Here is a 13,253-nt window from a genome sequence, read left to right on the forward strand (position 1 = left end):
TGGTGGACAAAAAAAAAGGGCGGTAGGATACCCGTATATAGATAAGGTATACTGAGTTGCATAATACTTTGTCAGGAAAAACAGAGATTACCATCTACATATTGTATATGTTGAATATGCAATTTAAGAAAGTGGATCTTATTGGTACCTTCTAACGTACAAAGTATCTACACACCACTGTGCATAGCTCAGAGTTAATACTGTACCGAGTATTTACTCAGTACAGTATTAACTCTGAGCTAAAACAGTTCATGGAGAGCTGCAACGAATCACATAGGTATAACACTGGAAATAAATCTCTCTCTTATGTTCTACATACATGACTCAGCTTGAGTAGACACTTCATGCAGATCAAAGGATCCCAGTTTTGGAACAACCTACCTGTAGGATCAAAAGACTTTGTATCTCCCAGTATCATCAAAAACATTGTCAAAATTTTAATGCGTAACGACTTTAAACATTTTCTGTATTCGTTGTTCCTTGTTAAATTGTTACCTCCCCATTTTAATCTAATCCACTTTATTATGTATAAAAAATTATTCATACTGAATTGTTACACAAATTTTAAATCTTATGATATAATATTTTGTAACTGTAGTATTGGCACATCTCTGGCAAGACAATGATGGAGTGTGATGATGGAAGTGTTTCTTCTTTTTTGGGTCACCCTGCCTTGGTGGGAAATGGCTGATCTACATTAAAAAAAATCTTTATTCAAATACTGTACTGTACTTGTATTAAGTACAGTAGTTGCAAGCACTGCACTAGTTTTATTCTGCCTGAAATTCTATGCATAACAAGGAACTTTCCTTAGAATGTTAAAAAAAAAAACAAAATGTATTCCCAGAGTTGAATCAACACATTGTAATTCTGGGAAGCAAAATTTGACTTTGATTTAAACATACCCACTGCCACTTGCTGTGTGCTAAACATCACACACACACACAAAAAAAATCCTCCACATTTCCTCATAAAGTCTTCACATACATCATTTTGACCAGTATTTGATGAATATTACCCAGTACAAGTATGTATAACAGTATTATATGATGTAATGTTGTGTTAGGTAGAACATTTCACTTAAGATTTTTGGGCAGAATATTTCCATGTTTTCAGCATTACTATTTTTTGGCTGAAACCATTGTCTTGCTTTAAAGTGTCTTTTTGAAAAGGTACTTTTTACTTTTTGGACCCTACTTGTAGCCCATAGCTCTGAACCTGCACAAAAAAATATATATTCTGGATAGGAGGGCAATGTGGCAGATGTTGAATATGCAGTAGCTTACTAAAAGCAATAAAGAGTTTTTTATGAATATAGTAAGGTTCATGTTATGATACATAGGAGGGAGAGAGAGAGGGAAGGGAGAGTTTCATTTCCCAGTATAAATGAGCCTTAGACAGGGTTGTGTAAAGGAAGTGAATGCTAGGGTTTAGGGGGGAAATTGTGGTATTAAAGGCTACTGAATCTGATACAAAGTGGAAGTTGTCACAGTTGCTCTTTGATAATGACAAGTTTTTTGGAGAAATTCTGAAGAGATGTTGCAGAGGTTGGTGGAAGAATTTGGTAGGGCATGTAAAAGAAGGAAATTAAAAGTAATCATAGAAAAGAGCAAGGCGATGAGAGTAACAAATGATCATGGCAATGATAGATTGAATATCAGATTGGTGGGAGGGAGAATGGAAGAAGTGATTCAGGTATTTAAGAGCAGACATGTTGGTACATGGCCCAGTAAAAGATGAGGTGAACCATAAAATAGCTTAGGGAAAAAATAGTAGGTGGTGTCTTGAGACATCTATGTAAGAAAAAAGTGTATCTATGGAGGCAAAAATGGGTACATTCCCATTTTTATCTCCACAGTGGTAATATATCAGCACTTTTATGTGTGTGAAGTATGGGTTTTCAACATTGCAGCAAGGAGGCTTAAGGTAGTGGAATTCCATGTTTGAGATGAATGTGTGTCATGATTTTATCTGCTTCATATACATTTGACTCTTGTAGGAGTGAGGAAGAGCCAGTTGTGAGTGTGGGGGAAGTTCGTGAGGCAGTAGGTAAAATGAAAGGGGGTAAGGCAGCCGGAATTGATGGGATAAAGATAGAAATGTTAAAAGCAGGTGGGGATATAGTTTTGGAGTGGTTGGTGCAATTATTTAATAAATGTATGGAAGAGGGTAAGGTACCTAGGGATTGGCAGAGAGCATGCATAGTTCCTTTGTATAAAGGCAAAGGGGATAAAAGAGAGTGCAAAAATTATAGGGGGATAAGTCTGTTGAGTATACCTGGCAAAGTGTATGGTAGAGTTATTATTGAAAGAATTAAGAGTAAGACGGAGAATAGGATAGCAGATGAACAAGGAGGCTTTAGGAAAGGTAGGGGGTGTGTGGACCAGGTGTTTACAGTGAAACATATAAGTGAACAGTATTTAGATAAGGCTAAAGAGGTCTTTGTGGCATTTATGGATTTGGAAAAGGCGTATGACAGGGTGGATAGGGGGGCAATGTGGCAGATGTTGCAGGTGTATGGTGTAGGAGGTAGGTTACTGAAAGCAGTGAAGAGTTTTTACGAGGATAGTGAGGCTCAAGTTAGAGTATGTAGGAAAGAGGGAAATTATTTCCCAGTAAAAGTAGGCCTTAGACAAGGATGTGTGATGTCACCGTGGTTGTTTAATATATTTATAGATGGGGTTGTAAGAGAAGTAAATGCGAGGGTCTTGGCAAGAGGCGTGGAGTTAAAAGATAAAGAATCACACATAAAGTGGGAGTTGTCACAGTTGCTCTTTGCTGATGACACTGTGCTCTTGGGAGATTCTGAAGAGAAGTTGCAGAGATTGGTGGATGAATTTGGTAGGGTGTGCAAAAGAAGAAAATTGAAAGTGAATACAGGAAAGAGTAAGGTTATGAGGATAACAAAAAGATTAGGTGATGAAAGATTGGATATCAGATTGGAGGGAGAGAGTATGGAGGAGGTGAATGTATTCAGATATTTGGGAGTGGACATGTCAGCGGATGGGTCTATGAAAGATGAGGTCAATCATAGAATTGATGAGGGGAAAAGGGTGAGTGGTGCACTTAGGAGTCTGTGGAGACAAAGAACTTTGTCCTTGGAGGCAAAGAGGGGAATGTATGAGAGTATAGTTTTACCAATGCTCTTATATGGGTGTGAAGCATGGGTGATGAATGTTGCAGCGAGGAGAAGGCTGGAGGCAGTGGAGATGTCATGTCTGAGAGCAATGTGTGGTGTGAATATAATGCAGAGAATTCGTAGTTTGGAAGTTAGGAGGAGGTGCGGGATTACCAAAACTGTTGTCCAGAGGGCTGAGGAAGGGTTGTTGAGGTGGTTCGGACATGTGGAGAGAATGGAGCGAAACAGAATAACTTCAAGAGTGTATCAGTCTGTAGTGGAAGGAAGGCGGGGTAGGGGTCGGCCTAGGAAAGGTTGGAGGGAGGGGGTAAAGGAGGTTTTGTGTGCGAGGGGCTTGGACTTCCAGCAGGCATGCGTGAGCGTGTTTGATAGGAGTGAATGGAGACAAATGGTTTTTAATACTTGACGTGCTGTTGGAGTGTGAGCAAAGTAACATTTATGAAGGGGTTCAGGGAAACCGGCAGGCCGGACTTGAGTCCTGGAGATGGGAAGTACAGTGCCTGCACTCTGAAGGAGGGGTGTTAATGTTGCAGTTTAAAAACTGTAGTGTAAAGCACCCTTCTGGCAAGACAGTGATGGAGTGAATGATGGTGAAAGTTTTTCTTTTTCGGGCCACCCTGCCTTGGTGGGAATCGGCCAGTGTGATAATAAAAATAAAAAAAAAAAAAAACATTTATACAAGTGTAAATGTATACATACACATACATATACGTACATGTACATCTTATAGAAGTAAGTTAGGTTTAAGCTTGCCCATAATGCTCTGCATAACTAAGGGGCTTTTTATGTGACTAATGTGATGCTCTCCAACTTTGTACAAACAATGTATTGTGGAAATAAATATTGTGGAAATAAAAATTGATTGATTGATGAATAGTATGCAGGGAATTTTGAGTGTGGATATTATCAGATGGTGTGGGGTTACCAAATGTATAGTACAAAGGGCTGAAGAAAGGTTGTTGAGTTGGTTTGGGCATTTAGAGAGGATGGAGCACAGTAAAAAACTAAGAGGGTATATAAATCTGAGGTGGAAGGTTAGATGGGTAGAGGGTCATTCCAGGAGGGGTTGGAGGGTAGGCACTTGAACTTTCAGCAGGCTTGTGGAGCATGTTAGATTGGAGTGAGTAGATACAAATGGGTTTTATGATTTGATGTACTATTGGAGCATGAGCAAAGTAAGAATTATTATGGTATAGGCAGGCCCTGGTCAAGACCCTGTACAGTAAGCAAAAATCGCTGGTGGGTGGAAGAGAACAGTTTTTTCAGTATTGAATGTGTGTAAAATGCCTGTTAATGTGTTTCCACTATCGTATATTAAGTGCTCAATGCAGATAGGCATAAAAAAAGATAAAAAAAAAAAGGAAAATAAATACACAGTACATACAGTACTTACCTTAAAATATGGCTACCCTTTTTTTACGCAACTGTCATATGAAAATGGCGGAAAAGTGCTAAAAGCACCGAACATAATGAACAATGGCTCAATTGAAAACTAGTGAAAATGTGGAACACCAAAAAGAGGGTGCTGTATATGCAGGGCCCCTCCTTTATTCAGGAAAAATGGTTAGCCGGAATCGAGTCCTGGAGGTGGGAAGTATACCCGTACTCGTAAGGAGGGATGGAGATGTTGCAGTTGGAGGGTCATCTGAACTGTGATGTGAGCACACTTCTGGCAAGACAGAAATTGGGTCATTCCAACTTGGTGGGAGATGGCTGATATGTTAAGAAATTAATAAATGCAGTAAAACAAAGAATTTAAAAATTATTTGGATATTCACATGGTGCAGAGTATGATAGTGTTGTGGAGTGCCACCAACATACATTGCTGAACATTAATTAAAGAGGTGAGGAAATGAAGAATAGTGTTTTACACATGCCAGTATACAACAGGTGTTCAAAGTATGTAAAGTTGATTAAAAAGCTTAAGCATTATAATCTGTTTGGCAACAGGTCTCCATCTTTTCTTCTATTCATCCCTTCCTTCCTCTGCTTCTTCATCTTTTCCTCTCTGTTCCTACATGCCACAGGTGTTTAATGTAGATAAAACTGGTTGTGTTTGAAAGAGAAAACTGTGTTGGAAGGTATAAGGTTGTTATTGGCAGGGTGTGTTGCTTACTGCTACAGGCATAAAACATTCAGCATTATAAAGCATGTAGGAGAATGAACCTCTTTATTAAATGTTGTTTTGCCCTAAGTAGGACTATCTCTACTCTGTTTTTCAATCCTAGTTTGTCAGTTGCTCTCCATTCATTACATGAAAAGCTTGTTGTCTGCTCCCTGCAAGGAAATGCAGCATTCTTGCTTTGTTTTTGCTAACAGTGATTAAAGAAAGTGGCTGTATACCACATGTATTCAACTGTTGACACCGTTGTTTTGTAGTGCGAGATGGAACAACACAAAATATATATGTGAAGGAAAGTGGTTGGTCTGTGACCCCATAAATTCTACTTGCCCATTTTTTTCTGAAATGCTATTCTCAATACAGAAACCTTCCTTTGATACAACATGGTTGTATAATATGTAATGTAATGTATGCATTGTATTTGGGGATCTAACAGATAGCACTCTCACACAAGCAGTGAGAGTTATTGAACAGGGATGTACTGTAATTAATTACTGATAGCTACAGGAGCATGATGTCCTGTCTTCATTGTTTATCATGTAATTTTTGTTAAATTTTCCACCACTCTTTGAAAACTTTCTGGTAGCTTTTTGGCACTTTTTTTTTCACTTCAGCTTACAGTTGTGGCCCTTTGTTTACCTGTTTACCCTGTTAATTATGTTAAGAAATCTTTGTTTTTATTTTGTAACCTTTTTTTACTCTTATTTATGATTATCTTCTCTTTTCCTCCTATCTGCTATTGAGGATGTTTTTAATGTTTGTCTTTTTATGTAACTTCTTTTATATACATGCATGTATATATGTAGGAGCCATTTTGTAGCTTATCTGGACATTTTCTGTCTAATCTAAATAATAATAATAATAATAATAATAATAATAATAATAATGTGGTCAATGTGTTAACAAAAAGTAATAAGTTTATAATGTAAGAAGGCCATCATATGCACAGCATTTGGGGCAGACTTAAGCTATTATTACAGCTACTTAATACATAGTTATGTAGCCATTAAAGTTTATGATTTTAGTACAATGTAATGATAGGTACTGTATGGATGGAAAAATCATATAACATCTGTTCACATGTCACAAGTGAAAATAATTGGTTGGTAAAATTTAATTATGTACAAGTCAAAATTGGTATAGTAATTGGATGGATAGGATAAAATATCATGAGAGTGGAGTAAAGAGTAATATTAATACTACTGATGTGGTAAAGGTTAAGGACAGTCAATTAGTTAAATATTTGGGGCAGGACTAAAGAAGACAAGGGACATAGCAGGCAATAAAATGTAATAAACTTAATAACATTAAAAAAACTGTTAAACAAATTTGAGTGAATTACACAGAATTACTGTACATAACTGAATTATTTAAGCACACAGTATTCACTGTATTTTAGCTTTGATATGAATTCATTAAGTATGTTAGTTTTTAATTCATCTGATAGGTTATTCCACATTTTTTAGTCCTTTAATTTGCAAAGAATTTCTATTGATGTTCAATGGAGCACAAAGTATATCAAAGAGGTATTGGTTTCTGAATGTGGAAACATCTAGATGTGAACACTAAATGAATCAGGAAATGTGGATTTTTTAATAAGACTTAAGTAGGTAATAATCACTCTATAAAACGGAATTTCTTATTTTTGTTCTTGTTATTCTGTTATTCTGTCAAATGTATTAATTTTTGGTGTTTGTGTGGTGCATGTGCACTGGGATTATATTATCTTTTTTATAAATCAGTTAAGAAATGTACGTAGATAATTTTTTCATAAAAGTTGTGTGTTTAATTATGGCTTTATAACTATAGAAAACCAGTAATCCATCAAGGCTCCAACCCCTATCATGCTAGATTTATGGTGTCCTAATGTACTGGTGGTCAAATTACGTAAAGGGTAAGACCTGCTGATAGCACTGGATGTAACGTCTGTTGCAGTCACTTAAAATAATGCTGAATATTTTTTCGAGGTATATTTTGCTCTTCAGTAATATCATGGAATTTGCCACTAATGGACATAAGGCCAAATTTTAAGGGTTGTTGAGGAAGATTGAGACTGCTGAATATACCTGTTAGAATTTTTGCTGTCATATTTGTTGTATGGAAGCACTGTTCACTATATGTATGTAAAGGCATGCTTTTATGTTAGAGGTCATTCTTCCAGGACCAGCAAACTAATTCAACTGAGCTGTACAGGAAGTAAAGTTATGAACACTTTTAATATAATCTTATCATTTATTACTTTTAGACGGATGTGTGGTGATGAATCTACAGTGACCAGCGTGAGCTTCACACCAGACAGTTGTTATCTGGTAACAGGCACCAGTGGGGGTGAATTACGAGTGTGGGATGCTCGCTATGGGCACTCCGTGCCACTCGCCATGAAGGCCGAGGCTCATGATTTAGGAGTGTCTTCAGTTCACTTTAGTCCAGCATTTGGGAAAGAAGGTGAATAAATTTAAACCAAAAGTAATTTTGTTTAAGAAAGGGTGAGAGGTGAAGTATTGATATTTATAGAATATTTTCAGTTTTTTGAAGATGTTTTCTTGTGTAATTTCAGAACACGGCATAATAGGAAAACAGTACCTGTTAGCTTCAGGTGGTCAGGACACAGAGCTGCAACTGTGGGTTGTAGAGATTGAGAGTCAGGTACTGGGAAGAGACAACATACCGACTATAACACCTCATCATAGTTTATGTGGTCACTCTGCACCAATAATGTCCGTCAGGTTCAGCGCCAGTGGACTAATTCTGGCATCTGCATCTGGAGACAAGACCATCAGACTTTGGGATCCAGTAAGTTCGCTCTGTATTGTGGAACATTTACCTCACAACGTTTTTGAACTGCACTTGCAAGAGTTCAAGACAGTATATTTTTTCTGTATATTTGAATTGTCAGTAAGTACTTGTTTATTGCATTCTTAGTACATGTATTTCCATACTTCATTTAATGGAAATAGGCCCTTCAAATATGGTGCAGTGATGCCTGTGAAGGGTTCTTGGTTTAAGAAATTGGAGCTACTTTTTGCTTCCTGACCTCAAACCTGATTGCCTTTTATTCCCCAAGCACTGTATGACCCTCATGGGTTTAGCACTTCCCAGTGAATATAATATGCATTAAACCTCTACAAAAATTCGATGTACATAAAAGGACCTAAAATCTGGAACTCCCTGCCTGAAAACTCTAGAACTGCAGACTCAACCATCATTTTCAAAGCTACCATTAAAAAACATCTCATCTCCCTAACACACCCCATCATCAGCTAACCAAATGAAAACCACCTAATTCTCTTTTTGTATCATGAACACATCCAAAACAGTATAGTCTTACTCTCATTATCTGTAATTCCCCCCTAATTTACACCCACCCAAATGACTGAAAATAAAATTCCTAATATAGCTATTGTCTATTAAGTCTTAGTTCTAAGTTTGCCTAAGATACTCTTCCAATATATGAGCTTTAATAGAAACAGTGTATCATGCCAAGACAAATCCAATCCCATCACTAAATCTACCATTTGTAATACATTATATGATTTGTACTACCTAACTATCTAATTAGGTATGTATCTAATAATGTATGTTCAAATGTACTGCTCAATAACCTATATCAGTATAGAGTAAGAATTAGTATTAGTCTGCCCGAAATGCCTAGGCTGCTACTAGGTCTGATGCCGTGCTCCTTCCTCAAGAGGAAGTGACCTTACTAGGTGGGTCATTGGGCTAAGCCAGAGGGTAATATAGACCTGCTTTGCATGGGTCAGTAGGCCTGCTGCAGTGTGAAATTTTCAATACCTACTTCCTCTCAGTTTTCACCCAGGAAAATACTAGCGATATTCCTGAAATAATAGATTATGTGGAACAGGACGATAATAAACTATGCACGATTGCAGTAACTAGTGACATGGTCCTCAGACAAATAGAGAAACTAAAACCTAACAAATCCCCAGGCCCTGATGAACTGTTTGCAAGGGTGTTAAAGGGATGTAAAGAGGAACTTAGCATACCTTTGGCTAATCTTTTTAACATGTCACTACAAACTGGCATAGTGCCTGATAAGTGGAAAATGGCAAATGTAATACCTATTTACAAGGCAGGTGACAGGTCCTTGGCTTCAAACTATAGACCAATAAGCCTTACCTCCATAGTGGGAAAATTTATGGAATCAATAATTGCCGAAGCAATTCGTAGTCATCTTGATAGGCACAGACTGATTAATGAATCTCAACACGGTTTTACAAAGGGGCATTCCTGTCTTATGAATTTACTAACTTTTTTCACTAAGGTGTTTGAGGAGGTAGATCATGGTAATGAATATGATATTGTATATATGGACTTCAGTAAGGCTTTCGATAGAATTCCACATCAGAGGCTATTGAGGAAACTTAACCCTTTGACTGTCGCGGCCGTATATATACGTCTTATGTCCTGGTGTCGCAAAATTTAAAAAAAAAAAAAAAAAAATTTTTTCTTATGAAATGATAGAGAATCTTTTCCCGATTGTAATGACACCAAAAAAAACGAAATTTGATGGAAAACTGACGGAATTATGCTCTCGCGAAGTTAGCAACCTCGGCGCCGTTTACAAATCAGCGATTTCGCCCGCTTTGAGCCCTATTTTTGGCTAATTCCATTGTTCCAGTCGCCCAAACTCATAGCTATTTCTTTAGAACTCCATTTTTTCTATCGATTGAGTACAAGAAACTGCCCATTTACCGATTTCAACTACCTAATAATGTGGTCAGAAATTTGCAATTTGGCCAATTTCACGAAAACTAAAAAATATGACAATTTCAAAATAAGGTCCAGAATGAACAATGCAGACATTCCTGGCTCTAAAATAACATTTTCTTTGCTCATCAGTCGTGTTTCCAGGCCCCTCTGATATTACTCTTGCTTTCTATTTTGAATTTTTATTCAAACAAAAAATTGAAGACTTACTATTATGCAGACTACTGCAATACTGTAATAATTGTATAAATAACATCAACCCATTCATGACTGCATATTAGAATGGCTAGTTGGACATTTACTGGAAAATGGCATCATTTGCTTACTTTTGAACATTGGCAAAAATCAAACATTTCCCCTACTTTGAGCTCCATTTCTAGGTTCTTTTTATAGTAAAATCAATCAAAATCATCTCTATTTCTATAATATGTCTTCCATTCTATCAAATGAGACCAAGAAAACGAGAATACAACCATAAATACTATACGAAAATAGACCACAAAGTCGGCATTTTAATTAAAAAAAAACGGTCGGAGTTTTTTTTCTCATTATGCACTGCGTGCTCCAGGATTTTTTTTATATGGTGCACACTGACCACACAGACCCATTCTCTCACATGTAGGCCTACCAGCTTTCTCCTGCTTGATTTGAAGCCGCTAGAATTTATGAGTATATATACGTCAAACACGGTACCTCGTAAGACGTATATATACGGCCGCGACAGTCAAAGGGTTAAGGCACACGAAATAGGAGAAATTTTTTCCTGGGTAGAGGCATGGCTGACAAATAGGCAGCAGAGAGTTTGCATAAATGGGGAGAAATCAGAATGGGGGCACGTCACAAGCAGTGTTCCACAGGGGTTAGTGTTGGGCCCGTTGTTGTTCACAATTTGCACAAACGACATAGATGAGGGAATAAATAGCGACATAAGCAAATTTGCTGATGACACCAAAATAGGCCGTCCAATTCATTCTAATGAGGACGCTAGAGCACTCCAGGATGATTTGAATAGACTGATGCAATGGTCGGAGAAGTGGCAGATGCAGTTTAATATAGACAAATGCAAAGTTCAAAATGTTGGACAGGAAAATAACCATGCGACATATAAACTAAATAATGTAGATCTTAATACTAATAATTGCGAAAAGGATTTAGGATTTCTGGTCAGCAGTAATCTAAAACCAAGACAACAGTGCATTAGTGTTTGCAATAAAGCTAACAGAATTCTTGGCTTCATATCTAGAAGTATAAATAATAGAAGTCCTCAGGTTGTTCTTCAACTCTATATATCCTTGGTTAGGCCTCATTTAGACTATGCTGCTCAGTTCTGGTCACCGTATTACAGAATGGATATAAATGCTTTGGAAAACGTACAGAGGAGGATAACAAAGATGATCCCATGTACAGTGGTCCCTCAATAATCGTCCGGCCTGAAAGTCGTCCATTTCGGAAATAGTCCTGTTTTTTCGTCAAAATATTGGCTCGGAAATGGTCTGGTAACTCGCTAATAGTCCTTCGTCCCAGATGCGTATGCACGGTCTGAGCGGCCTCGAGCCGCCTCAGCCTTTCCTTCCCAGCCAGTGTGCCATTGTTTACCAGTGAGCGACGGTCCCCTCACGTGCTCCAGTGAAATATTTCATAATATTTCATTTATTTTAGTGCTTGCAAGTTATTTAAGTGCTAAATAAGCTACCATGGCTCCAAAGAAAGCTCCTAGTGCCAAGCCTTTGGTAAAGAAGGTGAGAAATACGATTGAATTTAAGAAAAACATCATTGAACAATATGATAGTGGCGTACGTGTGGGCGAACTGGCCAGGATGTATAACAAATCCTGTACAACCATATCTTCCATCATAGCCAAGAAAAAGGAAATCAAGGACGCTGTTGTTGCAAAGGGGGTAAATATGCTGACAAAAATGAGATCACCAGTACTCGAAGATGTTGAGAAGTTATTATTGGTGTGGATAAATGAGAAACAATTAGCAGGAGACACTCTTATGACGTCGCTTATTTGTGAAAAGGCTAGGCAGTTGCATGACGATTTGGTAAAGAAATTGCCTGCAACTAGTGATGATGTGAGTGAATTTAAGGCTAGCAAAGGCTGGTTTAAGAGATTTAAGAAGCGTACTGGCATACACAGTGTGGTAAGGCATGGTGAGGCTGCCAGTTCGGACCACAAGGCGGCTGAAAAATATGTGCATGAATTCCAGGAGTACATAAAAAGTGAAGGACTGAAACCTGAACAAGTGTTCAATTGTGATGAAACAGGCCTCTTTTGGAAGAAAATGCCAAAGAGGACCTTCATTACACAAGAGGAAAAGGCAATGCCAGGACACAAGCCTATGAAAGACAGGCTGATGCTAATGTTCTGTGCTAATGCTAGTGGGGATTTCAAAGTGAAGCCGTTACTAGTGTACCATTCTGAAAATCCCAGAGTGTTCAGGAAAAACAATGTTATGAAGAGTAAATTGTGTGTGTTTTGGAAATCTAATAGTAAGGCATGGGTCACGAGGGAAATTTTTGTAGAGTGGTTCAACGAAGTGTTTGGCCCTAGTGTGAAGAATTACCTCCTGGAAAAGAAATTGGATCTCAAGTGCCTCCTAGTAATGGACAATGCACCTGCTCATCCTCCAAACTTGGATGACCTAATTCTGAAGGAGTTTGGGTTCATCACAGTAAAGTTCTTGCCCCTGAATTCCACTCCTCTCCTCCAACCCATGGACCAGCAGGTCATTGCAAACTTTAAAAAACTCTACACCAAAGCAATGTTTGAAAGGTGCTTGAATGTGACCTCAGACACTCACTTGACCCTACGAGACTTTTGGAAAGAACATTTCAGTATTCTCCATTGTGTAAGCCTTATAGGTAAGGCTTGGGAGGGAGTGACTACCAGGACTTTGAACTCTGCTTGGAGAAAATTGTGGCCAGATTGTGTCCACAAGAGGGATTTTGAAGGGTTTGGGGCTGACCCTGATGAGCCTATGTCAGTTGTTAAATCCATTGTGGCACTGGGGGCTTCCATGGGGTTGGATGTGAGTTTGGAGGATGTGGAAGAGTTGGTGGAGGACCACAACAAAGAGCTAACCACTGAGGAGCTGCAAGAGCTTCAGCAGGAACAGCAACAGATGGCAGCTCTGAATTTTGCTGCAGAGGAGGAGGAAGAGAGATGGAGGAAGGTGCCTTCTTCAGAAATTAAGGAGATTTTTGAAATGTGGGGTAGGATGGAAAGATTTATGGAGAAACATCACCCAGAGAAGGATGTTG

General features: G+C 38.1%; 1 protein-coding gene across 1 annotated transcript in view; it reads left to right on the forward strand.

The window, feature by feature from the left end:
* Nucleotides 1-13,253, forward strand: part of LOC128694139 (WD repeat, SAM and U-box domain-containing protein 1-like) — a 76,108-nt gene that overhangs the window by 44,934 nt on the left and 17,921 nt on the right. Inside the window, exons 6-7 of the mRNA XM_070093656.1 lie at nucleotides 7,507-7,706; nucleotides 7,819-8,054. Of these exons, the coding sequence (XP_069949757.1) occupies nucleotides 7,507-7,706; nucleotides 7,819-8,054 (436 nt within the window). The remainder of the gene's footprint in view (nucleotides 1-7,506; nucleotides 7,707-7,818; nucleotides 8,055-13,253) is intronic.

Source organism: Cherax quadricarinatus, chromosome 43 (assembly GCF_038502225.1).
Source record: "Cherax quadricarinatus isolate ZL_2023a chromosome 43, ASM3850222v1, whole genome shotgun sequence".
Classification (NCBI taxonomy): Eukaryota; Metazoa; Arthropoda; class Malacostraca; order Decapoda; family Parastacidae; genus Cherax; species Cherax quadricarinatus.